At 40.2% G+C, this 24,743-nt stretch overlaps 1 protein-coding gene across 6 annotated transcripts in view; it reads left to right on the top strand.

Moving 5' to 3' along the window:
- Positions 1-24,743, top strand: part of enox2 (ecto-NOX disulfide-thiol exchanger 2) — a 192,725-nt gene that overhangs the window by 137,245 nt on the left and 30,737 nt on the right. For all 6 annotated transcript variants that reach the window (XM_082504496.1, XM_082504497.1, XM_082504498.1 and 3 more), the window contains 4 exons: positions 6,381-6,536; positions 16,444-16,650; positions 22,487-22,720; positions 23,948-24,160. In XM_082504496.1, the coding sequence (XP_082360622.1) occupies positions 6,381-6,536; positions 16,444-16,650; positions 22,487-22,720; positions 23,948-24,160 (810 nt within the window). The remainder of the gene's footprint in view (positions 1-6,380; positions 6,537-16,443; positions 16,651-22,486; positions 22,721-23,947; positions 24,161-24,743) is intronic.

The following is a 24,743-nucleotide window of genomic DNA, read 5'->3' as shown; positions in this document are numbered from 1 at the left end:
GCTTTATTAACCTCTTTCACCTTGACACAGCCAGCTGTGAATGGAATTTCAGATTGATTTTAAATTTGTATTGATTTTCTTAAATGCCGCATATATTAGCCTGTCTTTTTGTTGTTGTTTTCCTCTCCCCCACTAGGATGACTTAGGAAAACAACAGATGACCGACAAATGACCCAAGTAACCTCAAACACGGGACATTTTCCTGTGTTTTCCGACAGCAATTTAAAGCCTGCCTGTTTTTGCTAATTTCCACCCTCGTGTTTTATTTTTGGGCTCTAGTAGCTTTGTATGGCTCACGTTTTAAAATCTTTTCCCCCTCCTCTCTCTTAGTGAGCCTTTGTGTAGCCTCTCAGTTCATCCACCGTCTGAAACAAGCCATTTTAGCACCTTGCCATTTCCTCTCCTCTCAAACAGAAGGGTTTACATGGTTGCGAGTGGATAAAGCGCTTCTGCTGGCAGACTGAGCTGTGTGCCTGAGATGACCATATTAAGGACATGCAGTCTCATTGCCGTACACATCCAGGAGCAGAAGAAAACTGTTGGAATCTGACTGCTTGGAAGTGTTTTGAGCTTTTGGATCAAAGTCATTACTTGTAGACAGACACTCTTTATTATTTAAAACTTTAGCTATAAAGCATAATCGGTCCACTTTAACCTTTAACAGAAGAAAACCACAAAAGTAAAATTGGCAACAAAGAAGGATTCATCCACTGCATGTGCTATATATTTCAAGCTTGAACTCGGGTTTTGGCTGAATACTCCTGCAGATTAGTAACACATACACTAATGGCTACGTTCCTGGAAAAACTTTTAAAGAATTGAAACTCTAATAGAACGTGGTGTTTCCCTGATTACCAGCCAAGTGTACCAAAGCTAGCTAGATGAGCTGTGTTGAACTATCTCCAATAGTTGGCAGTGTTGCCATGTTCACAGTTATTAATGACTGGGTTTTTGTTTTCTTTTTCCTACAAGTAAGAGAAGATTGAGGCTTGTAGAAATGGTAAGGCAATGTGTGAGCCCACCCTCGGTCTCACCTCCACAGACTTGGTCACCACTTCCTGTCACATTTGAGCACACTGGATATCCTGTTGTTTTTTTTATACTGGTGCAACCACCAATATTTTCTAAGCACTTCAAATGGTTTTGGTGCCTGAACGTAACCAAACAAAGAGTGAAAGCAGAGCTTGCAAACAACACACAAACTGTGGTCTTCCAGCTTAGATTTGTGTGATCGATGAGATCTCCTCCTTCAACTGTGTGACAGATTCTGCTTATTATTTACACTGTGGTTGGAACAGCTGGTCATGATTTTGTAATAGTCTGGTGAGATTGTATTGTTTTTGGGGTTGTGTGTTCTTTGTGTTTTTTGTGTTTTTTTTGCTTTTCTTGTCTTAGCTACACGCAATTATGTGCATTGTATCAGGTTGTGGATATTTTAATATCCATCTTAGTTACAGTGTGCCAAATTTCTTTTTTTTTTTCTTTTGTTTTTAATCTGATATCTGCAATCAGCATCCCAAATATGCTCACATGATCTCCATTACAGTATGGACATGTAGTAGTAGTAGTAGTAGTAGTAGTGGTATTTTACCTTAGTAGGAGTGAGACTTTTGACACATATTTTCTGTAGCAGGCATAAACAGTGGTGCATAAGATCTAATGTAAGTGTAAATTCTGACAAAACAGCAGATCCTAAAAACAAAAGCTTAAATTTTCATCCATGTCCATTTACAGGATAGACTGTAAGTAGCATAGGAGGAAATATGTTATTTAGTATTTAGTATTTATTTATTTATTGTCATTGTCAAGAACAATGAAATTGCGTTTGGGGCTTCCATACAACCCCCAAAAAAAGAAGAAAATAATAAATACCCCTTAAAACCCAAGTGTACATATTTAACCCAGTGTGACTCCAATGCAATAAGACAATCCTTAGCAATAATGTTCGTAGAAATTCAGACAAAGAATTTGTCTGAAAGTTATGTGTGTTTATATTCATGATGAAATGTGCTCCTTGACCTGTATTGTTAAAAATGGAGATGGGGAGGGAAGCTGCGGGTGCTGTAAATCTCTGGGAAGAAGTAAATAATCGTCTTTATTACACTTGATTCTGCTTTATACGTGCTTCAGGTCTCAGGCATTTGATGGTTAAGGATAAATTCATAGGCTCACATGAACATGAACGGCGCTGCAGTGAAATTGCAGCCTGATGCAGCCACATCGTTTTCTCCATATGAGCTGAGATCTAGTTTGATTTGTATCAAAATATGTTATAAACTCACCAGCATGTTTCCTTGTTTTAAAATGGGGACAGTGGAGCTTGGGCAGTCCTGAAGTTCTGAATCTTTTCTTTTTGACATATTGTTTGGCATTCAGGCTGTTGCACCACCACCCCATCCTCTATCAACCTTTTCTTATCATTCTTGCTGCTCTCCATCTTCCTTTTCTTCACTTTAACATGTAGAACTCATCAATCGCCTGGCAACAGGGGTCCTTATCACCTGTTTCCTCTCACTGTGACACCTGGTTAGAGACTGAGGTCATCAGCACACATCCATCCATTTTCCCTTGATGTAGCTCGCTTTGCTCATTTTAGTTTTTTGAGGCCGTGTTTTTGGGGGTTTGTTTTTTCAGTATCCAGCCTCTATTTCCTTTTTATCCTTCAGCCATTTTTATCAGCCCAACATATTCATTACACCCTCCCCTGCTCAAGGGACCTATTTTGAGCCTTCGATAATATGCATATTTCTTTATTCGCCTTCACTAAGTGTCATTTAATTCCTTTACTTCCCTCTCTTACAGTAGATTTAGAGGGAATCACTTATGAGGAAATGTATCTATAGCCATCTATTTCCACTTAATGCTGCAGACCGAAGAACAGTAAATAATATTTTCCTCAATGGATTTATTGCTATTGAAGATTCAAATGAGCAGACTTCAGATCACAGATAATACATGCTACTATTATTTTCTGGTGGTGGGCCCTATCACAGTGATTTATTTGCATTGCTGTAAACTGTGACTCATCGTATATGGAGCCCCCAAAGTGCTCAGCATTAAATAAATAAATATGAATGGCTGTAATTAAGCAATAATTTGCAAATTTATTCAGGAGATAATTAAAACTCAACTCATTACTATATAATACATTTTATTTATTTTCATAATTTAACATAAAATTACAGGACTTAATTTGTTTTCATAATGGCATTTTTTCCCCATAACCATTTTTTAATTTATTATGTTTCTGTTTTCTTTTTTACTGTTTATTCAAAGCAGCATCAACTTGGTTAATTCCGAATTGGTTAAGAGACGGGGGAATTTAATTGCCTGGAAAGTATAAGAGGGTAAGAGAGAGGCGGGGAAGCAGCAAGCCGTGAAAAGACATTTGACATTTGGATGCAAGTGAGTGCAAGTTATGCGTCGATGTAGTTTTACTGGAAGCGTTGGTGAATCAGAGGCTGAAATTTCCCGATTACAAATCAGGATTCAATAAACATGAGTTGGACCCAAAGGTACTGTAAGAACAACACAGTGCAGTTACATGAAGACTGCAGCGACAGTGAAAGTTAGTTGCATCATGTTTCATGTCAGGAGCTGAAATATCCCAGCAAACTGTCAGTTTTAATTCCGTGATCATGTCATGTGGGATGGATGACTTGTCTGTTCACATCATTAAGTATGCTGTGTGAAACGTGGACCTCAGAGGTGGCAATGAGAGAAGTGAGATATTAAGGGTTGACACTACAGTGACATGTCTGTTTAATGTGCATTTAATTAAATCAAAGCGTGGTATTTGAAGCGAGACATCTCCGTTTTATATTTTAAATTGCCAAGGTAGATGCAAAAGGGTTTTTTGTTTTACATTATTACCCGTTAGGGGCAGGCGATATCGCCTCAAAAATGTATCACGATTATATTGTGAGAGGAAATCTGTGATAATGTTCATGATATTGAAATAAGGTGACTGCAGCTTGCAGGCAGTGGCATTTATTAGTGGAAAAAAGTGAATGTCATTTTCCAGCCTTCTTTTTTTTAATGAGCAACAGCAAACAGCTCGTTTGAAGTGCAACTGTATTGCCAGCAGGTGCCAGCAGTAGCATTATAGTCCAATAGTGATACAGAACGGTAACCTAGGAAGTGTTTCCTTAATAAACCTGCTCAGCTTTTTACTTTAATTGTTGTTATACTAGCTTAACCTTGTAACTCTTCAGGAGCCTGCATAGAATAGTAAAATTGAAACAAGTATTTTCTGCGTGGGATCTTGTGTTGAGCTCTTTAACTAGTTGCTTAAAGCCATTCTTTTCCACCGTAACCGCATCAGTCCCTGCTGTTTGTTCTTTTTGTTATTTGGATTGCTACTAGCGAGTGCTCCAGCAACTGCCTGTTGAGTCACCAGCTGCTCGTATCTCCTCCTCACATGCCTCAATAGGCTGGTTGTAGTCAATGCTGTGTTTTTGCCTTAAGTGGTGGAACGGGTTTATTTCCATCTTTACCAGGAAGAGTTTCCTTATATATTTTGTAAAATATGGGGCTTAGTTGGAGGTCTGACCTCTTGTAGCCACCTCACTTGCATATTATTGAAGCAGCTCCTTTTTTTTTTTTTTAGGCCTTAAATTGTCATCAGAGGCTGGCACACTGCTCTCAGACATGGTTTTTTTTTTAAAATACTGCTATCATTGTGGACAGCATGGCACAGCCCTATGAGGCATCTGATGAATCTGATAGTCCCCAAATTAAGTCTGCATCATGACTACTACCCCAGCTATAAAGGACTGTCTTCAGCAGCAAGAAGAACAAAGTGACCTCCAGCAAATGGTTTAAAGATGACGAAGACATTTTGGGTTTTCATCAAAAATCAGAAGCAGTTAAGACGATAACTCAACAGCTTTTAACACCTGCTGCCTTTAGAACAAGCCTATTATATAAGTCAGAAGCAAATATTTTGATTGCCTTGCCATGTCATAAAATAGTAGTTGTCATAGAAGTAGTACATAGTAATTAACCTGTAATTAAAAGGAAACGACTGACACATTACACATTCATGTGGTTAACAATAGACTGATTTTAAAAGCACAACATGCTACCAGATTGTCACTTTAACTTTGTTTGCAAGAAAGATAAACAATAGTGTTTAAGGAGTAGATGAAAGATGCCTGCAGGATGTTACACGTCAGATGAACTGTATTGCTTTGTCGGTGTTTGATTTTAGTAGAAGCAGATTAATCAGCAGAAACAGTAACTGTTACATCATCTTTTGAAGAGCCTTACTTTGACATGTCTGTGACATGATCACAGTTCTGAAAAATCTGTCACTGAAAATTTATTAGTCGAGTTTTAATACTTTCTTTAGTAATTTCATGGTTCATTATATATTTTACACAGTTTGGTTATTAAATGTCGTTTAATTTCTTTTTAATTTGTTGGATATCGAACACTGTGGGGATCCACACTCCTCCTGTCTGCTCTGCTGAACCCTCCCACTGTGCTGACTGATAGGACCGCATCTGCATATCTACAAATAAACTAAGGAAAAACATTAAATTTTCCCAGAAATTAGTTTGCTGTAAGATGTCTCAGATTCATTATTTTGCTGGTTAATTTATGTATTTCCTGATTCCGCTGGTGACCAACATGTCTGGCAATCAGTAAATGTCACCGTCTGTAAAACAGTTTTAACTAGTGTCACTTTTTTTAAACATACAGTATCTCGAGCATCACATTTTGCATATAACCTTTTGTGACAGATTTGCGAGCAGCGCTCTTGCATGTGCATGCACAAATGCAAAAGCTTCACTCACCCCGCGGCATAATTGTAAACTCCAGATCCTCTGCAGATGATGTTGACACATTGGACGATGTGGTGAGGAGCATCATTTCCATTTTATAAAGTTCCATATTGAGACTAGTATGCACAAAAAAGTGCAGTGTTTGCCTGTGTTTCAGTATGAGAGTAGATGTGTCCATGTTTCCCAGCCCCAGTGTGAATCAGCATTGTAAATAAAGCTGCTCTGATATGTAGACCCACTTGCATTATCTGTAAGTTCATCATTCAAACAACAGGGGTGACAGAGAAAGAATGACTCAGTAAAAACTTCTTGAAATATGCATGTGGTTTGCAAGATTATTTATTCATGCATGGCTGTGTATTCCATTATGTGTAGGCTGCTTGTGTGTCACTGTTGTTGACAGAGAATCACTCAGGGAATAAGTACGCAATGTGAATGCAACTTAAAAGATTTAGTATGGGCTGAGGTGATATCTGACCAAAGGTTGGTTATTCAGTGCAACTCTGTTTATTGTTACTGTGTAGGTGTTACCTTTTCCCTTTGGAAGGAAACTACTGTTTGAGCTCATTCATATTTCTCTCCTGCCTCCAGATTTTGACCCTAGCCTTGGTATGATGGCTGGAATTACCCCCATGAACCCAATGATGCCCGGCCTCGGTATGGTACCTGCAGCTCTCTCCCAAGACGTACCGGTTGTCAAGGAGATCATCCACTGCAAAAGCTGCACCTTGTTCCCCCCCAACCCCAGTAAGTCATAGTATTATGCTAATCCTACACCGGCTCTTTTCTTCTAATACAGCTAAAAAGACCACATTTCTTTGGCAGACATCGGCTTGTGTTAGAGCTTGAGATGCAGCACCTTAATTAAAAATACCTCAAAGAAGGGTCAGGTTTTGAAATGCATTATTTTTTAATTTGGTTTAATTAATAATCTTGTTAATAATTTCCCAGTGTCCTGGACAGCATCTTCAGCTAAATTGATCGGAACATTAGTTCAGATTGAGCATAGATGGCTACAAAGTTGAGACCAAACAGCTGATCTCATCAGCTGGTTTCAATTCCAGCTGACATCAGCTGACCACTGATCATGTTGGTAAAATCTTAAGTAAGCCCTTTTATTTACATTGCTTTAGCCTGCTGACAGTTGTCGTGCAAGCCACTTTGCAACCCACATCAAGCTCCAGTCTGTTCTGTTTGTGATTCTACTTTCGTGCTTCAATGTCCTTATGCTTTCGATCCATGTGCAGAACTGTAGGGAAGTCCCACAACATCTACGCCAAAATTATTTTTTCACTTTACTGCAGATGCAAAAGAAATGAAAAAAAGAAAAAAGAAAAAAATTGAGTTGTTTCTTGAAGATTTGATCATATTTATCAGTTTAGGTGATTTATTGCTTTGCAGGATTTCTACCCATACGGTTTTGTTAAAATGTTGCTTAGACTTAGTATTACACTGTCATAAACAATGTCAGTACAAGAGAAGATACACCTGTTCACTTTAAGCTGCATTTACATTCTGACAAACACAGTGGAAATTCTCAGGGCAAAAATCTCACTTTGTATAATCTGATGGTATGTGTGTTTCCCAGAGTGGCGTTTATATTTATCTCACCGCCACCTTCCAATTATTCTGAGTTAGGAACCAAAATAGTGGGGGGGTACTTTGATTGATCCCACCTCTGCTTTACGGATTTCCTGCTGCATAAAGCTCTCTGCCTGGGGACTTTTTTCAAACAAGTGCTACATGTCATCTTCAAGGTGAACTGAAAGAAAAGCTCCTTACCACATTAGCATTCACTAGTTTACAATCCTTTTGCAAAACAAAACACACTCCTGAATTTTATTAGGCAAATATTGTTTTTCACGGCGCACATAAAGCTGTTTTAAGATATTCTTGTGCATCTGCTGTATGCATTTTGGCTCAGTATATGTGACAAAATAGAGCAGAGAGAAAAGCAGATTAAAAGTTTAACTTCACCTTGGATCATATTTCAAGCTAGTTGTCAGGAGCAAGTAGAGAAATGAACCAGGTACTTTGTTCAGGGGCACCTACAAACCCTGAGGCTAAATGAGGGATCAGCTTGTCAAGAAATTACCCAACAACTTTATAGCCTGTCACAGTCACTCACAGTCACAAGCGCGAGTGAAAACGTTTTGTGGAAAATAATCTCTTCCCAAAACCTTTTCAATCCTTGGTGGCACATGGACATGAGGCTTAATTGGTAACCTTTTTCATCCTCCTTGTTACTTTCTACTTCCCTGCCTTTCTACTCTGCTCCACTTACTCTTCTCTCGCTTTTTTGCTCCCCAGCTCTACTTATGATCTTTTTGCGTGTCACTTATTCCAGTGTCACAAAAAAGCAGTCCATCTATAAGCCAGGTATTTTAAAATAGGCAGACAATTGAGAAGCTGTCTAGCTTGATTCTTCTCATGAAAGCTAAGTAGCTCTGTAGGAGGTCTACAGGAATGGCTAATGCCCAGTGAGAATTGGCGCCTTATCAAATGGGTTGATTTTGTGTTTCTGTGGCTCTGAGAGTTCTGGTGTCGATCTCAGGTGTATCTGTCAGGGTCGCATTTTCCAGCTAAGGGAACTGACTAAAACCAGTTCAGGTATTTGGCAAGGTTGTGGTATGTCGCCAGTTTATTTACAATATCTCATCTACAGTTTGACTCATTCTATTTCCATCCCGAAAACTGTTAATTGAGAAATAATATTAAAAATATGTTGCTGAGCCTTAAGGTAATGACTATCAGGCCAAACCCCAAAGGAGTTTTGCACTTAACAGACCATTACAGGACCTTTGAAGGTGTCTTGAGGAATTGGACAACACATCTTTATGGAGCGAGGCAAGGCCAGCATATCTAACAGACTGCAAACGTAACGCTGTTCTTTGTCTTGTTTCTTCTTTGGGAGGTTTTGCTATGTAAATTACCCTTCTACCAGATGTGGTGTGAACATCTGGCGATCACTATAATGTAAAAGATGGATGATAAGTCAAACCTGGTCTCTTCCTGCTGTTGTTCTGTGGTCTTAAGTGTAATGCTCACATTTCTTGTAGGAGCTTTAAGGCATGGGCAGTGATCACCTTTACACAGTAAACTGCAGTGGACTCTGTTCTGACACATCTTACACTTACACTACTTCTGCTTTTGTGTATGTGATTGGACCACACGGGCCAGCCATCACTCCACATCACTCGTTGTCCTTCATTTGATAACCTTTCTGAAGCTACTAACTTCGACCTGTCATTTTGGAGTTGCTCTGAGCAGTCGTCTAGCCATCGCAATTTGGCCTTTTGTCAGAGTTGCCTGAACTCTTACACATACCCATTTTCTCCTGTCTCCAACACAAACTTGAAATCCTGTCTGTTTGCTTGCTGCTTATTACATTCCAAGCCTGAAAGGTATCATTGTTACAGGATCAGTGTTATTAATTTCACGTCTTTATATGTGGTGTCATTGACGATTATCTCACCTCGACTGAAAAATTCAGTCAGCTAAAGGACAGGGCTGGGCGTGGCATGTGGGGATATATCTGGAGACCTCTGAAGCTAAAAAGAGAGTCTGACGTGCAGAAAACGGTAGAAAACCGCTTTATTTAAGTCAATACTGTCAGATAGTTAAATGCACAGTTGCACCGGATACTGTATCAGCTTTTATTTAACAGGCAAGAAAGTTTACCCAGTCTTTCATATCAAAAAGTGGTGTTTTATTTTTGAGAATAGGATCTTGTCAGCATCTGTCTCGCTAAGGCTGTGTTGTCTTCCCAGTATGACAGAACTGACGGGTGAGTGAGAGGAGAACATTTTGATAGCACTGAATCATTATTTCATACTGCATGCTGTCAAAAGTGCTTTGAGATGCAAAATAGTGGTGGCCGGGACAAATCGTTGGGAGATGAAGTTATTTGAAGTCTTTGTCATGTGTTTACCCAGAGAACATATAATACAGTTGGATTATACTTCACCATTGAGCCAGTATAAAGCTTGCTGTTAATGGAATGTGCATGAATCACTGTTACAGTAACTAAGGACTGCTGCTTGGAACCAGAGCCATATTAATGTTGCTCACGGTTTGAACTGTAACAGCGAAGCAAACACTGGCATTAGCTGCATTGAGGCGTTAAGCAAATATCACAGGAAAGTACTCGCATCTTGGCAACAAGGTTGCATATGGTGTCCATCACAAGTAGTCATTACCCTCTAGCTGCACACACTCAACCTGACACCGCATGCAGCATCCTCGCTCACTGACCTTTTAGCTGAGCAACAACAACCCTTTCAGCCCTCCCCCAGCTCTTGTGCGTTCTCGCTCTTCTGTCTTCTCAGTGTGCATAACCTTACAATCAGCGTACATCCTCATCAATTCAATTCAATTCAATTTTATTTATATAGCGCCAAATCACAACAAAAGTCGCCTCAAGGCGCTTCATCAAGCCCTTCTTCTCAATGCGTCCCCCCTCTTGACTTCAGTCAAACCCTCTCAATTCAGCATTGATCACTGGTTCACCTTCTCTACTGCCTCTTTTGCCTGGTCGACTATATAATGCTTCGGTGGTATTGTAAATGGTTTGCAAAGGCTTTGCTCCCAGTATTTGGACCTATGGACCCACTTCAAAGCTTGATAACTGTTTTTCTTATCCAACCCTCTGAGGATGTTGTTAGAGAAGAGTTTGTATAGCTATCTTTAAAGAGATTTTAGTATTCTTGCAGTGTGTACCAGTTCGACATATGAACACATACAGTATAAAATATTTAGGAAGGATGCTCAGAAATGTTTGGTTGGTTTGTTTGGTTTTTTTTTTCCCAGTTTCTTGGCTCATTATTGATTTTGATGCAATGGGGCCCTGCCATAAGCAGCAAATAAAGACGGCTCAAAATGACGATCTGCGGTCCCGCCGTGCCTTATTCACACCACAGTCTTGTAAACTGTTGGCCTTTGAGGGACAAAGCTTCCTCTCTGTGGCATCTTCTCAGACCATGAAAGGGTGTCTGGTCAGTCGAGCTGATGGATTACAATAACCTGTGACAGTGTAGCAAACCACTGGGTGGTCATATGAAGAGCAGGCCATTGGGACAGGGCTGAACTAAAAATTAGCCAGTCTGTTTGCTTTACAGCCACATTCATGAAACTGTATGTGCAGAATAATTCGGTCTAATACAAGAGAAAATCACAGGGTCATTTTTGAGCCACTGGTTTGTCCTTTATTATATTATTAGTACTTTCTAACCTGCTAAAATTCTGTTTTGTCTCTTCCATTTAGCCGTCTGCTCAATTTTCTGTTTCTCCTGCTTTCCTTTGTGTGCACTGTCGAAAACACAATGTTTTTTAGTCATTTGTGTTGTATGATTTCCCAAATGATTTCCACAAAAGATCCTGCAAAAGCTGCTCCATCCATCCTCTTCCTATGCTTCCTTAGCCTCAGGTTCACTGGCTCATTATATTTGCATAAAATGCAATCACATGCACTGTTCATAAATGCTTTGATATCCTCTGATATCGTGTATTTACTGTAATCTGGAAGTCACAAATAGCTCATCTAGAGAGTTGTTTCTAATTCGTTTGCATAAAATGTTCGATTGTGATAAACAGTGCGATTCAGTAGCACAGCAGGCAGCCGAGGGGATTGCAAAATGATTTCACTCCTGCTAAGTTTTAAAAGATACACAGAAATTCACAGATTTAGGCCAAAAAAAACCCCCAAGACTTTCCATTGTATTCTTTTTAGATAACTTACAGCATGTCACATTAGGTTATTTCTGCACTGCACCTGTTCTCCCTTCTCTGTCCTCCTTGCTCCATCGGCCGCTCGTGGACCGAAAAGGTCAGTTAATTTGGAAGTCTTTGTTGCATCTGCCAACAAAGCGTTTCTGTGCTATTGCAGCTTTTTCTGCTCTGCCTTTACTTTTTCTGTCCATCTCAACTGAAAAACTAGTCTAATCCGCCAACTCTAGAGGTCAAGGAATGAAACAGACAATGTTTGCTTTAACGGTTGCATTTAAAGAAAAGGAGAGTCAGGGGGAGGGATGGGTTGTTGGAGCCTGTGTGTAAAGGTAGAAGAGATACAGGGGGAAAAATTAAAAGAAAGAGATGGTGCTGGCTCCGGCTCAGAGACATAAAGTTTGTTTGCAGCTCTTAACAGTGCTGCATGCAAGTACAAGGAGTTCTGACAGCAGGGGATTATGAGCTGATAAAGCTTTTTAGCCAAAAGAAAACTCTGACTTTGGATCGTTATGTTTTCACAACTAAACTTCCTTCCCCTAACTTTTTTCTTTGTGTGTTACATGATGCTGTAGTATATTGTTGTGCTTATAATAACTAAATAATGTAACAGTTAGCAATATATTGTTTATTATTGCCAAACCAAGGCTTGGCTTTAAACTGTCCAAGTGCATAGCCGGTTGGCTTTTTATTAGATATTATGAACCAGTTGTTTCACCTTTGTTCCTTATGATCATGCTGTGCATCTGCTAGGTCAGTCAGTAATTACTTGTTGTTAATAGTAAGCAATGAAATTTTACATGATTACATGTTCAGTATGCTTTGTTTAGTATAGACTTTCTAAGGTAGTAGTATCTCGCGAATAGTCAGGCTCCCCAAATAGCATGTGGTTAATTATTTAAAATAAATATGGTAAGATGTTAACTTTTACAAAACCTCCAAGTGTTAATAGTCTCCAAGTAGCTCAGAATTAAAGCTTCCTACTGTCTGGTATAAAGTTGCCTCCCCAGAACCAAGTAATAAATCTATTCTATTTGTAACACCGTAAACACATTAAAATGATACAGGGTTTATTCCAGTTAAACAAGAAGTCATTACACGTAGAACGATCCCATTTCATACTCGTCCACTTCAGAGATTTTCTGAAAAGCAGTTGAAAGAGGCTGCAATTGTTCAAGGCTACGAAACAATCATTGTTTTCAGCCGACGGAGCTTTTTGTTGTGCAGGATTATCTATGTGCACAGCCAATCCAGATGTTTAATGCCCACTGAGTTCCTGTTATCAGTTCTCGTGAGTCTCATAGGAATGATCTTTAACAGGCTAATCTCCCTACAAACCTGCCTGCAGAGATTAGTAGGCAGTTATCATTCACTGTAATCAGCGATTGAACAGAAAACAACACAGAGCATTGAGAAAACCTCAGGTAAATATGTTAACCTTGAAACTTAACCCAAAAAGTCATTTTGGTGTCTAAACGTAACCAAATAACATGTTTAAATGTTTGAGGCTGCAGAACGAAGAATGCCTGTTCTTGTGGTACAGCACAAAGTAAGAGCATATATAGAACAACATATATAAGAACATAACTTATTAATGACGACTTTCTTCCTTATTGTTAAGTAGGAGGCTATTGATCGAGAATAAGGCATTAGTGTTTCATAGTAGCTAATAATGATCCTAAACTGTTACCAAAACCGAAACTGCATCAGGAGTCCACTACCAGTCTAGTTTGTTGTTGAGCATGAGATGAGCCACCCTGCTGAGAACACAGCAGCTCGTGCCGTCCTCTCCTTCATTCTTTTATCAAATCCTGTGCTGCATTGAATCCAGAGCTTTCATTAAAGTTTGAGTTCTTGCTTTACAAGCATCAGTGGAAGACTGTTTGGTTGTTGAATGACAAAGCAAAATATAAAGAAACATGAACCATGTGTAACGTGAATCTGAAATTGTATTCACCAGTGCATATATGAGAATAATGAGAATATGAGGGGAGTTTTTTTCTGACTGCACTCTAGATGTGTGCACTTGTGTCAACAGATGAATCCTTTAAAGACTGATCCAGAAGGCAGAATAGGAAACTCAGGGTGCTGCTAGACTCTTTCTTAACAGCTGTTACTAGGAAAAAATACTTTTTTGTTTTTCGTTTCATGCCACTACTGAAATCTACTACTAAAAACACCTATATCCTGACCAATCTTCCTCCTATATCTCAGGTATCCAACCAGGTTCAGCCCCATTGCAGAGATTTCCTAGTAGACGTCTAGAAATACAGCATCCTCTGCACTACACTGATTAGCTGGTTCACTTCTCGTAGACCACGCTAATCATATTCATCATGGATGAGAAGCCGTAGCTATTGGAGATTAAATCAGTCAACATTCATCTGTGATGAATAAGTGATTTCTGCAGTGCGAGGGACCCTTCACATTAAAAGATCTGTCACTTTGGGGCCAACAGAATTTCATTTTCATGGATGGGAGGGTTTGATTTTTCAGTTTCTCTTACAAAAAAACTCTTGCTTAAAGAGGTCATTATTCATTAATGATATGATTAAGCTTCATAATTTTTTTAGGTCATGAGTGCTCTATTCTAGAATGACTTCACTGAAAATGCACAGCATCACCCTGAGAATTTGGTTTTTGCTTGTATTATATACAGATGCCATCTTGCTCTTTTAATGTTGCTGTGATCTGGCCCTCATTATTCTCAGTCTGAATGTAGAGGCTTTTTCTAAAATGGATTTTTCATTAATGCCCTGCTATTACGCTGCATTTGCTTTTGTCAGTCTTGCTTATTTGGTGATGGGATCCTTTATTATGCTATAATTATTTATTAAAATTTTGCATTTCTCATAGCACCAATGGAAGGGGGAATTATGTTAAAATGCTCTTCATAGACTACAGCTCTGCATTTAACACCATAATTCCCTCCACACTCACCACCAAGCTGGAGCATCTGGGACTCAGCTCATCTATGTGTCAGTGGATCTCCAACTTCCTAACTGGCAGACCACAGGCAGTAAGGATGGGCGGACATGTCTCAGCCTCCACCACTCTCAGCACTGGAGCCCCCCAGGGGTGTGTTCTGAGCCCCCTGCTGTACTCTTTGTACACATATGACTGTGTGGCCACTACCAGCTCCACCACCATCATCAAGTTTGCTGACGACACCGTCGTGGTGGGCCTGATCTCTGATAACAACGAGACGGCCTACCTGAAGGAGATTAGGAATCTGGAGAACTGGTGCCAGAGGAACAACCTCCTTCTAAACGTCAGTAAGACAAAGGAGCTGATAGTGGACTTCAGCACTAAGCAGGAGAGGAACTACCAGACCCCCGTCATCAACGAGTGCCCAGTGGAGAGAGTGGACAGCTTCAAATACCTCGGAGTTCACATCACGCAGGACCTGTCATGGTCCTGTCACATCAACACCGTGGTGAAAAAGGCCCGACAGCGTCTCTACCACCTCAGACGCTTGAGAGACTTCCAACTGCCCTCCAAGGTGCTCAGGAACTTTTACTCGTGCACCATAGAGAGCATCCTGACGGGAAACATCTTAACCTGGTTCGGGAACAGCACCATGCAGGACAGACGAGCTCTACAGAGGGTTGTGCGGTCAGCTGAGCGCACCATCCGCTCCGAGCTCCCTGACCTGCACTCAATCTACAGCAGGCGGTGCTGGACCAAGGCCAGGAAGATGGTGAAGGACCTCAGCCATCCCAACAACAGACTGTTCTCTCTGTTGAGGTCAGGAAAGCGATTCCGCTCCCTGAAGACCAACACAGAGAGACTGAGGAGGAGCTTCTTCCCGCAGGCGATACGGTCTCTCAATCACACCACCACACAGTACTGACCCACACATACAGTTCTTACACACACACTGGACTTTCTGGACTTTGGTTTTGCACAACACTGGTCACTATATTCTTCATTTCCGGTTAATACTTGTACAGCTGCTGTTATTGTGTATATATTTATTTATATTTAGATTTCTTCATACATTCTTATATAGTTCTATATTGTGTATTTTGTTGTACAGTTATTTTATTTTCAACTTTAATTTATATATTTTATCTTATTCTTCCCAGTTAAATTTACCCTTCATTCTAATTTGTGTTGTACAGTTATTTCATTTTTAACCTTAATTTATATTTTATTCCTTCCTAGTTAAATTTACCCTTTTTAATTTTTCATATTTATTTCCTATCTTATTCATAGCCTTTTCCTTTTTTGTTCTCTTTAGGTCACGAGCAGTTGTCCAAGCATTTCACTACATATCGTACTGTGTATGACTGTGTACGTGACAAATAAAATTTGAATTTGAATTTGAATGGTCTTCTCTTCTCTTTATTTTAATGGATATTTTTATTGTACATGATAATCCAGGTTTTATTTTTATGGTTGGCTGCAGTTCTGCTTTATTTTCATCTATAGTTTTGACTTGTCTCCATGTTTAATACACAGATGTCTTAAAAAAGACAAAATAAACACCTATTCGATTAAAAGCTGAACAAAATGTTATTATTACAAAGTGATGAAAGGTTTTTTTAATCATTTTCCCTCATTTTTCAGGCAGTGCTGTTGATAATAGTTCTGTTTGTTACTTTGTTTTTGTTTTGTTTTTTTCTTGCAATGAATTTTAAAGAAAACCACTTTTCTCTGGCAAAGTCCAATCAATGGTTACCGCTGCTTGTATTGTTTTCATCTTCACAAGGAGCAAAATTCATGCTCAAAATAAAGTGTTTTACCTGAATTGTTCTCGGGTTGCCTGTGTTTAAGTTCACACAGCAGTGATTGAGAAACATTGCAGAGGACTTTTTTGAACTGCAAACATTAAGAAATGCTGTCGACTAATTAGAGTTGTTAGTTTTTCCAGCCTCGTATTTATATTTCAACTTGATGATGTCTTACACATGGCTGTTCTTTGTCACAGACCTGCCCCCTCCGGCAACCAGAGACCGCCCTCCGGGATGTAAGACTGTGTTTGTCGGTGGTCTGCCAGAAAATGCCACAGAGCAGCTCATCATGGAGGTCTTTGGACAGTGTGGCGATATCACAGCCATACGCAAAAGCAAGAAGAACTTTTGCCATATCAGATTTGCGGAGGAGCCAACTGTGGACAAGGCGCTCTTCCTGTCAGGTAAGAGGTCGCAAATCTAAAGCCTTAATTTTATTTATTGTTTAAGGCCTTACTGATGAAACGCAGTGGTGTGAATTTCTGTAGTTCAAGTACCACTTAAAGAATCACAAAGTGAGCTTGTGGATGTCCTGCTGCCATCCGTGTTTTCATTGAGCACTTCAGTGCTTTGGTAAAATGCCTACCAAAAACAAACAAAACAACTGTCAGAAAATATGAAGACCTTTGCTAAAACAACTCGCTGTGTAAACCTTGCTGGTACCATGTTTGACCCTCCAGGGCTCTAGACTAACTTTTTGACATGGGCGCACCGGTACGCCTAACTTTAAAAATTTAGGCTTAACGGCACAAAAGTTAGGCGCACTCAAATTTTTCAACCGCATCGCTTAACACCGCAGTTTTACATGTGCACTTTCTTTGGGGGGGGGGGAAGTCCATACAGACAATATTAATTTCTAAATTATTAACTAACAAACTTGTGCTTAAAGTGCTTTGTCAATATTGTAGAAAATGTTAAAAACTTAATCATCATCTTGGCCTCCTCTGACGACCTGTTTGCTGCTGTCTGCTGCTGAAAGGCCGTGGGGAGAGGGGACACTTGGGCAGTGCATTTACTGCAGCATATAATGTGCTTTCTGGATACACTGTGCTTTTTCAGCATTCAAATATTGATGGCACCGTGTCAGAGGACTGGCTATGAATTTCAGACAGATCAGGCCTTAACTTAACAAAAAAGTTATCAATAGTTCTTTTCATCTTTTCTTATTACCCACAGCTACAGTACATCCACTTCTCTCAGGCCTAGGCTGCTCACTAGGGCTGAGTATCATCACTGATTTCTATAATCCATTCAATTCCGGTTCTCAAAGTCCTGATTTGATTCAATTTAGCCTCAGACAGTCAGAAATATTATAATTCTGATCATTTATCAGTACTGATACACATGAGACTTCATCAGAATTGTGAAAATCACAGCAGATGCCTTTGTGTGAAAGTAACTGAGAATAAAACACAGGAAAACATGAAGGAGATTTTCCTGGTCTGGCTTTTTATAGCAGATAACCTTAAAAATATTCTGTAATTTTGCATAATTTTAAGAAATTTAAATTTCTTCAGTATTGAACAGCAGAAATTAGGCTTTCTTGTCCGAGGTCATTTAAGTGAAAAAAGAAAAAGCGCTGTAAACAACGCTAGACTGGTGGGTAATAAGCGAATGAATAATGCAGAAAACAGATTTGAGACGGGAAACTGTTCCTGAAGTACAGAGAGAGAGAGAGCTGTGCAGGAAGTGTGATTTTTTATCGTGGTGGAAGCAAAACAGCAAAAGTCAGAGGGAATTCATGACGACATTGATCAAATGTGAAGCGCAGTTTGCTGCTTCTTTTGCTGCAGGCTCGGTGAATTTTGGTTGGAGAGAGGCAAAACCTGCAGCTCAGAATCAGCGCAAAAAGACGTAAACACAGCGCGGACCCGAAGAATCGCTAAGCTCCGACAGCGTGTCCGTGTTCAGGCCGTCGGGTGAGAAAGCCGAGAAAGACGAAGCTGATTCTGATGTGTTGGGTCCGCTCCGTGTTTAGGTCTTTGTGTGGAATCCGTTAATGAATTGATATCGCTTTATTCAAGCTACTCACCTCTCTCTTCCACCTGCACTTTCAACTGGACCACGGCCAATCAGAGAGGTCCCGCCCCTGACTATCTCTGATTGGTTTAGTCCACGATAGGGGCATAATGTGTGTCTGTTGTTGACCACACGGAGAGTTACAGAGATTTTTTTTTTGTTACCGGAACAGTTGGTCGCACCTGTGCGACCAAATATTTATTTTTAGTCGCACCACTGAAAAATTTGGTCGCACTCTAGAGCCCTGCCCTCTTTCTGATATGAGAACTGCCTTATTCTGCTGGAGACATTCATAAGAGAGTCTGCTCCATGTTAACATAGCATGACGATAACGTAATAGCATCACACAGTTGCTGCAGATTTTTTCAGTTGCACCACAACCCGAAGGTGCTTTCCTGGATTGCGATGGGGTGACTGTGGAGGCCTTTTTAGTACAGTGATCTAATTTCCATGTTAAGGACACCAGTTTGTGATGGTTTGAGCTTTGTGAGGTGGCATGTTACCTTACTCAAAGTAGCCATCAGAAGATGGGTACAGTGTGGTTATAAAGGGATGGACATGGTCAGCAGCAGCACTCAGGCTGCGGTGTTGAAACAATGGATTGCCAGAAAACATCCCTCCAACTAGTGCTGGGCGATATGACGATATGTATCGTGTGGACGAGAGAAAAGTGTCTTCTATCGTTTCTAACCCAAATTTTATAAATTATTACATAAAATATATAGTTAACCCTTTACAACCGGTCGGAGCAGGCAAACTCCGTTTTACCTAACTATTTTTAAATCCCTGTAGAACTGGAACCACGTAAGGTAGCGAAAAAAATTTTTTTGCATGTGAAACCGGAGTCCTACTTACATCTAATGCCATCAGCTTGCCCTAGGTCACGATTTCCTTCCACATATAGCTTTGCAAAAATTGCATAAGAAGCACTTGCAGCAACAAAAGCATAATATTCCAGAAATACGCTTTGCTGATGTTCATAACACTTCCTACGTTGGCATATACGTCAGCACGAACTATCGCACATCCGCCATTACCTGCCCGAAACCGGAAGTGACGTCATTTCTGCGAAAGGGCCTTATAAGCCTATGTTGGTGTTTTTAAAAGTCATGTTTGATTTTATGCTTTTCTGTATCGTTTCTGGGATGCTTAGAAATTATAATTATAATATTTATTTTCATTTTTCCTGTAGTATATAAAAATTAGTGTATCTCAGAAATAAAACTATGAAGACACTCAAAATAAATTTCTCGTGGTTGGAAACTATTTTGTGCAACTTTTTTGTATTTACAGTTTTGAGGGATAAGCCTCTTAAATTTTTCTTACTAGAAATATATGGAAAAACAAAAAAACAAAAACGATTTTAAATTTTTTGTAGGTTATTGCACTACAAATTTTTGCAATTTATATAGTTACTATGGACTTAATGCATACATATTTTTAATATTTGGGCTATAACGGTTGTATTGATGTATGGAAACTTGAAATACTACAGCATGTAAAAACATAAAGATAAGCTCTGGCGGACTTGGTTCTATGGTAGGTCTTAAAGGGTTAAGTAGCCTGTGGCAAATATATTAGTGTTGTCTTCTCACTATACATGCTCTTAACTTTATGCAAGAGAAGATAAAGTATAAAAAAAATGATAATTTTTGCAAAGAAATTCCGTCTTGTGGTTTGCGACCTGGTGCTGCTGTACGTGCACCCGGATTTGCGACATACTTTACGGTAACTCACAACAAAGACTGCACCCTCGGCACTTGCTGTTTACAGACTGCGTACTTTCTAGATGACCACAGGTTAGGTGGTATATCGTGATGTATATCGTTATCGTGATATAAAATAATTCATATCGTGATAAATATTTTTTCCATATCGCCCAGCACTACCTCACACCACTACAACACCGCCAGTCTGATACAAGGCAGGATAGATGATGTTTACACCAAATTCTGACCCTACTGTTGCCGCAGTAATCGAGAGTCACCAGTCCAGGCAGAGTTTTTTTCCAGTCCTCCATTGTCCAATTGTGGTGAGTCTGTGTGAATTTTAGCTTTATATTGCTGTTCTTAGCTGACAGGAGTGGCACCTGCTGCAGTCTTCTGCTGCTGTAGCCCATCTGCTTCAAGGCTCAGTGTGTTGTGCGTTTAGAGATGCTCTTCTACGTACATTGTTTATATCAAGTGGTTAAATATTCAAAATCCCACAAAAAAGACCTTTTGGATATTTTTTTTCTTTCTCTGTAAAATCTAGAGATGGTGGTACAGGGAAATCCCAGTAGATCAGTGCATTTGTAATTCACCTTCAGCACCCAAGGTTAAACTTTGTGGCTATACCACAAAGAAGAGCATTCAATTATTAAAAATGTTTTCGTATTTCTTTATTAGACTGAGCACCATCAGAAATCAAAAACTGGCTAGTCTCTATTAAGTCACTTAAGGAAAGAGATCTAAGCGGAGTTTTCTACTACAGGTGCCAAAAAAATCCATTTACCATGAAGGCAAAAAACCTCTACTAACCATGTATCATTGGCTTATAGGCTCCTATATTACCACAGTAGCTTCTGGACTACAGACATCTTAAATCTCTCAGAGCAAACACATTGTCCTGTGTTCCTGCTCCCCCCAAACTCTTAACCCAATTCAGGAATATTCTCTGCGTTATTGTGTGTCCATGCAGGTAGGTAGGCAGGTGTGTGTATGTCTGAGTGTGGGTTTGAATGAGAGACCCGTCGATTTCGTCCACATATACTCTTACAGTGAGATGTGGGAGTGGGGGTCCATATATTAAAGTGTTGACAGAGCTGTGTAGTTCCCCCATAAATAATACCACACACACACACACACACACTGTGCAAACACTACCTAGAAATGACACCCACTCAAGCAGCCCACACCAAGATCTCCTCATATGAAATATTGGAGCAGTAGTAGACTGGGAGCCTGAAGCAGAGGGAGCAGACAGTCGAGACCCTGAAATCGCGCTCATTTCTTTTCCTGCTTTTTTTTTGTTTGTTGTTGTTGGCATCCAACACTGTTTCACCCTCTTTTTATTTTTCCTTTGATGAGAGTGTGTTGTGTCTGTCAGTAAATCACTCTGCACATCATTACTTTGCTCAGTTGGAAAACACACTCTTACACGTGTGACCGAAAACACACGTTGGATGCACTTTGATCATTTCGAAGCAATTAAATCACAAAATGGACCAGATTTCACTTCAGTCCACAACCAGCCATTAGTGGAAATTGAGTAAGGAGGGGAGAGTGGGGATAAGTGGGAACTAGTGTGGAGAAGAGTGGGGGTAATGAGGGATATTGTGGTGTTTCAGTGCCACTAGAGAAGTAATTGGCCTCTCTAAGTCTCCCTTGTGTATTCCCAAAAGGATGCAGGCCTTCTGTACTCCACAAACCCTACAGCTAATATATCTTCTCAAACCAAGAGATCTAACAAGAAAAAGAGAGTAATGATGAGGGCATGCTGGAGGTGAATCAACTCGTAGATCCCAATAAAAAGTGTCTTCACTGGATTTTGTTGGATCTAAATACACATTGTTGAAAGTAATGGAAAGTGTTTTACCGTTGGCTCAGAGGAAATCCCCAGTGGCACCGACTACACATACCTTTTTAGAGTGTCACTCCTTTCAAATGTATTGCTTTTCAGTTCAGTCAAGTGTAACTTAAATCATTTTTCTCAGTTTTTCGAGCAGTGTAGAAGGTGTAAGACTAATGGAGAGTACCATAGACAAATGAGCACGGTTTAATAAGAAACTGATGTAAACAGGACGTACGAATTTGACAGATGTCCGGGATTAGAAGCATTCATGCCTTGCATTGCTTTGCTGCAGCAGTCTACGTGCCACAGGAGGCTGCGTAACTGTTACTCTGTGACGAGTGATGTCACATGTTACCCTCTACTTTTTTCCCTTCGTGTTCTGAACTGTGAAGTAACAAATGAAACCAGAGGCTTTGTGAGACAGGAAAAATGTAGCAGTGGTTTGGACTAAATTCTGAAATCGTTAGGCTAACATGTAACACCTGTGATCACGCTGTTACTAAGCAGATTGCACATCACATTATAAAAACTGTGTGCACAAAGTTGTTCACTTGTACTGGTACGTTTACCGTTGCTCCTTCTGCTCCTCCACATTAGTTTCTCTTAAGCGCCTCCTACTTCGTTCGACCATTATTTCTCTTTTATTTACAATTTCCGTTTCCTTCCTAGGTTATCGTATCCGTTTGGGTTCAAGCACAGACAAAAAAGACACTGGACGCCTCCACGTCGACTTCGCACAGGCCAGAGACGACCTCTATGAGTGGGAATGTCGCCAGCGCATGTTAGCCAGAGAGGAGCGTCACAGACGCAAGATGGAAGAAGATCGCCTCCGGCCACCATCCCCTCCTCCCATCGTCCACTACTCTGAGCACGAGTGCGGTCAGCTGGGAGACAAGATCAAAGGTAGACATGGATGCTGGCAATCTGTGAAGCATGTACAATGAAAAGCATGCAGGATATGACAACACAAACATAAGAAACACAGATTGGCAGAAGAGAAGAACCTGTCGCATGTGTGGAAGAAAATCATTTGCTTCTGTCACATTGTTATTGAGAGAATACAAAAATAGGCCTCATGGTACTGTCTTTATTCATGCAATCCAAAAACTGACAAGGTAGATAATAAGTCGTGACAGTGGTTGAGTACTGCGAGTGTGTGTGCTTGCAGGGATTTCCCAGAGCAGGACATTACAGGAACAGCCATAAACTGCAGCCGGTAAATCTGAGAAAGTAATTCTGATGTTCTAACAAATTTGCTTTCAAAAGACGAAACGGCTGTTAAACACAGTATATCAGTTTACTCTCCCCTCAGCAAATGCTTCTCTCTTATCTCGTCCTCTCTCTTCTACTCTCCTCCCTGCTCATCCTCTCTATTTTTTTCTTCTCAGCTCCTTCTCCCGTTCTCGGCTTTCTGTCGAGTTTCTGGCTGAATAAACTTGTTTCACTAATGAGCAGTGACACTTCCAGGTCTCAGTCACAGTTGCCTAATAACAAAATGGCTGTGACTTTGTGCCTCTCAACCATCTGCGTGAGTCTTTTTCAGCTCTCCCTTCCCCAGCCTTTGGTGCGAAGAACTCCAGCACTGTGCCGTTCTAGCCAAGGATTTGTTTCTGATCACTTTGGGCTGCTGTTGTGAAAACTTTTATCCCAACTATTGCTTCAGATTTAGGTTTTCTTTCCAAAGGGGAAAGAGGATTTAGCCGTTTCTCCCAGGCAGTTGTATAACTCAGATCCTGCTTTTAATGACAAGACACCTATAGAGGAGGTTTTCACCAAGATCCCTATAAATGGGTGCTTGTCTCTGCCCTTAGCTGTTGTTGAAGTCCACAAAGTTGTTTGTTTCCAAATATATAACTGTGTGTCATAATTTCCTTGCTCTTATTAACCCTGCTTTTATTTTGTATATGGTCAGTACAGGAGAACATGTTTTTAATATTACAATGTTCCTGCGTTTCACAGTTTATTATATGAAACATTTATTAGTGACCAGAAAGCAGAGCATATTTTCAGTCTCTGCTTTATCATCATGCTTGGTGTTTGGTGCACTCCTCTCCTTTCGTGAGACTGTACAGGGTACAGCACGTTTTTTCTTTTCCGTGTCAATCGTAACTCTTACTCTTTCTTGCCCAGATGACGGCAAATTTCATGAAGCGGTTCGTGTGCTCCTGACCTGGCTTGAACGAGGCGAAGTTAACCGCAGAAACGCCAACAACTTCTACTCCATGATCCAGTCCTCCAACAGCCACATCCGCCGGCTGATGAGCGAGAAGAGTCAGCATGAAAAAGAGATGGAAGAAGCCAAAGACAAGTTCAAGACTGCTCTGGCTGGTATACTGGCTCAATGTGAGTTACTACAGTCTGTCTCTCACAAACACACACTTGCATATTTCAATATTTACACTGTATATACTGTAAGTAAGCTCCTTATTGTGCAATGCAGGAAGAGGATATGATGGCATGAGTCAAATCCTTTTTGGTTCAGTGTAAGTTTTAGGATAGCACACCCACATTGAATGTAAATAGTTTGTAAGCTAGGCAAAGGCACCAAGAATCCAAATCAAGCCTGCATTCTGGAGAACTGTAATCCACTAAAAAGTAAGTATGACATTGTTCACAGTCTCTCACATGATGCACAGACCGTGTGCTTGCACACAAATGTAACTACTGACCGACACACTGCGGATTTAAAGGTTAGGCTTAATAGTGTCATAGCTGCCCTCTTGTCTTGTACTAAATTGTTGTTGGGACCATGGCTTAAAGGTAAGTTTAATTTCTTTCCTAAGAATGAAAATGGTCTGTATTTATATAGCTCTTTATTAGTCCCGAAGGACCCCAAAGCGCTTTACACGATCATTCACCCATCCACACACACATCCACACACTGGTGATGATAAGCTACACTGTAGCCACAGCCGCCCTGGGGCGC

Source organism: Aulonocara stuartgranti (genome assembly GCF_965226115.1).
Source record: "Aulonocara stuartgranti genome assembly, chromosome: 2".
Taxonomy (NCBI): domain Eukaryota; kingdom Metazoa; phylum Chordata; class Actinopteri; order Cichliformes; family Cichlidae; genus Aulonocara; species Aulonocara stuartgranti.
The sequence above is the reverse complement of the archived record's forward strand: the minus strand, read 5'-3'. Positions and strand labels throughout refer to the sequence as shown.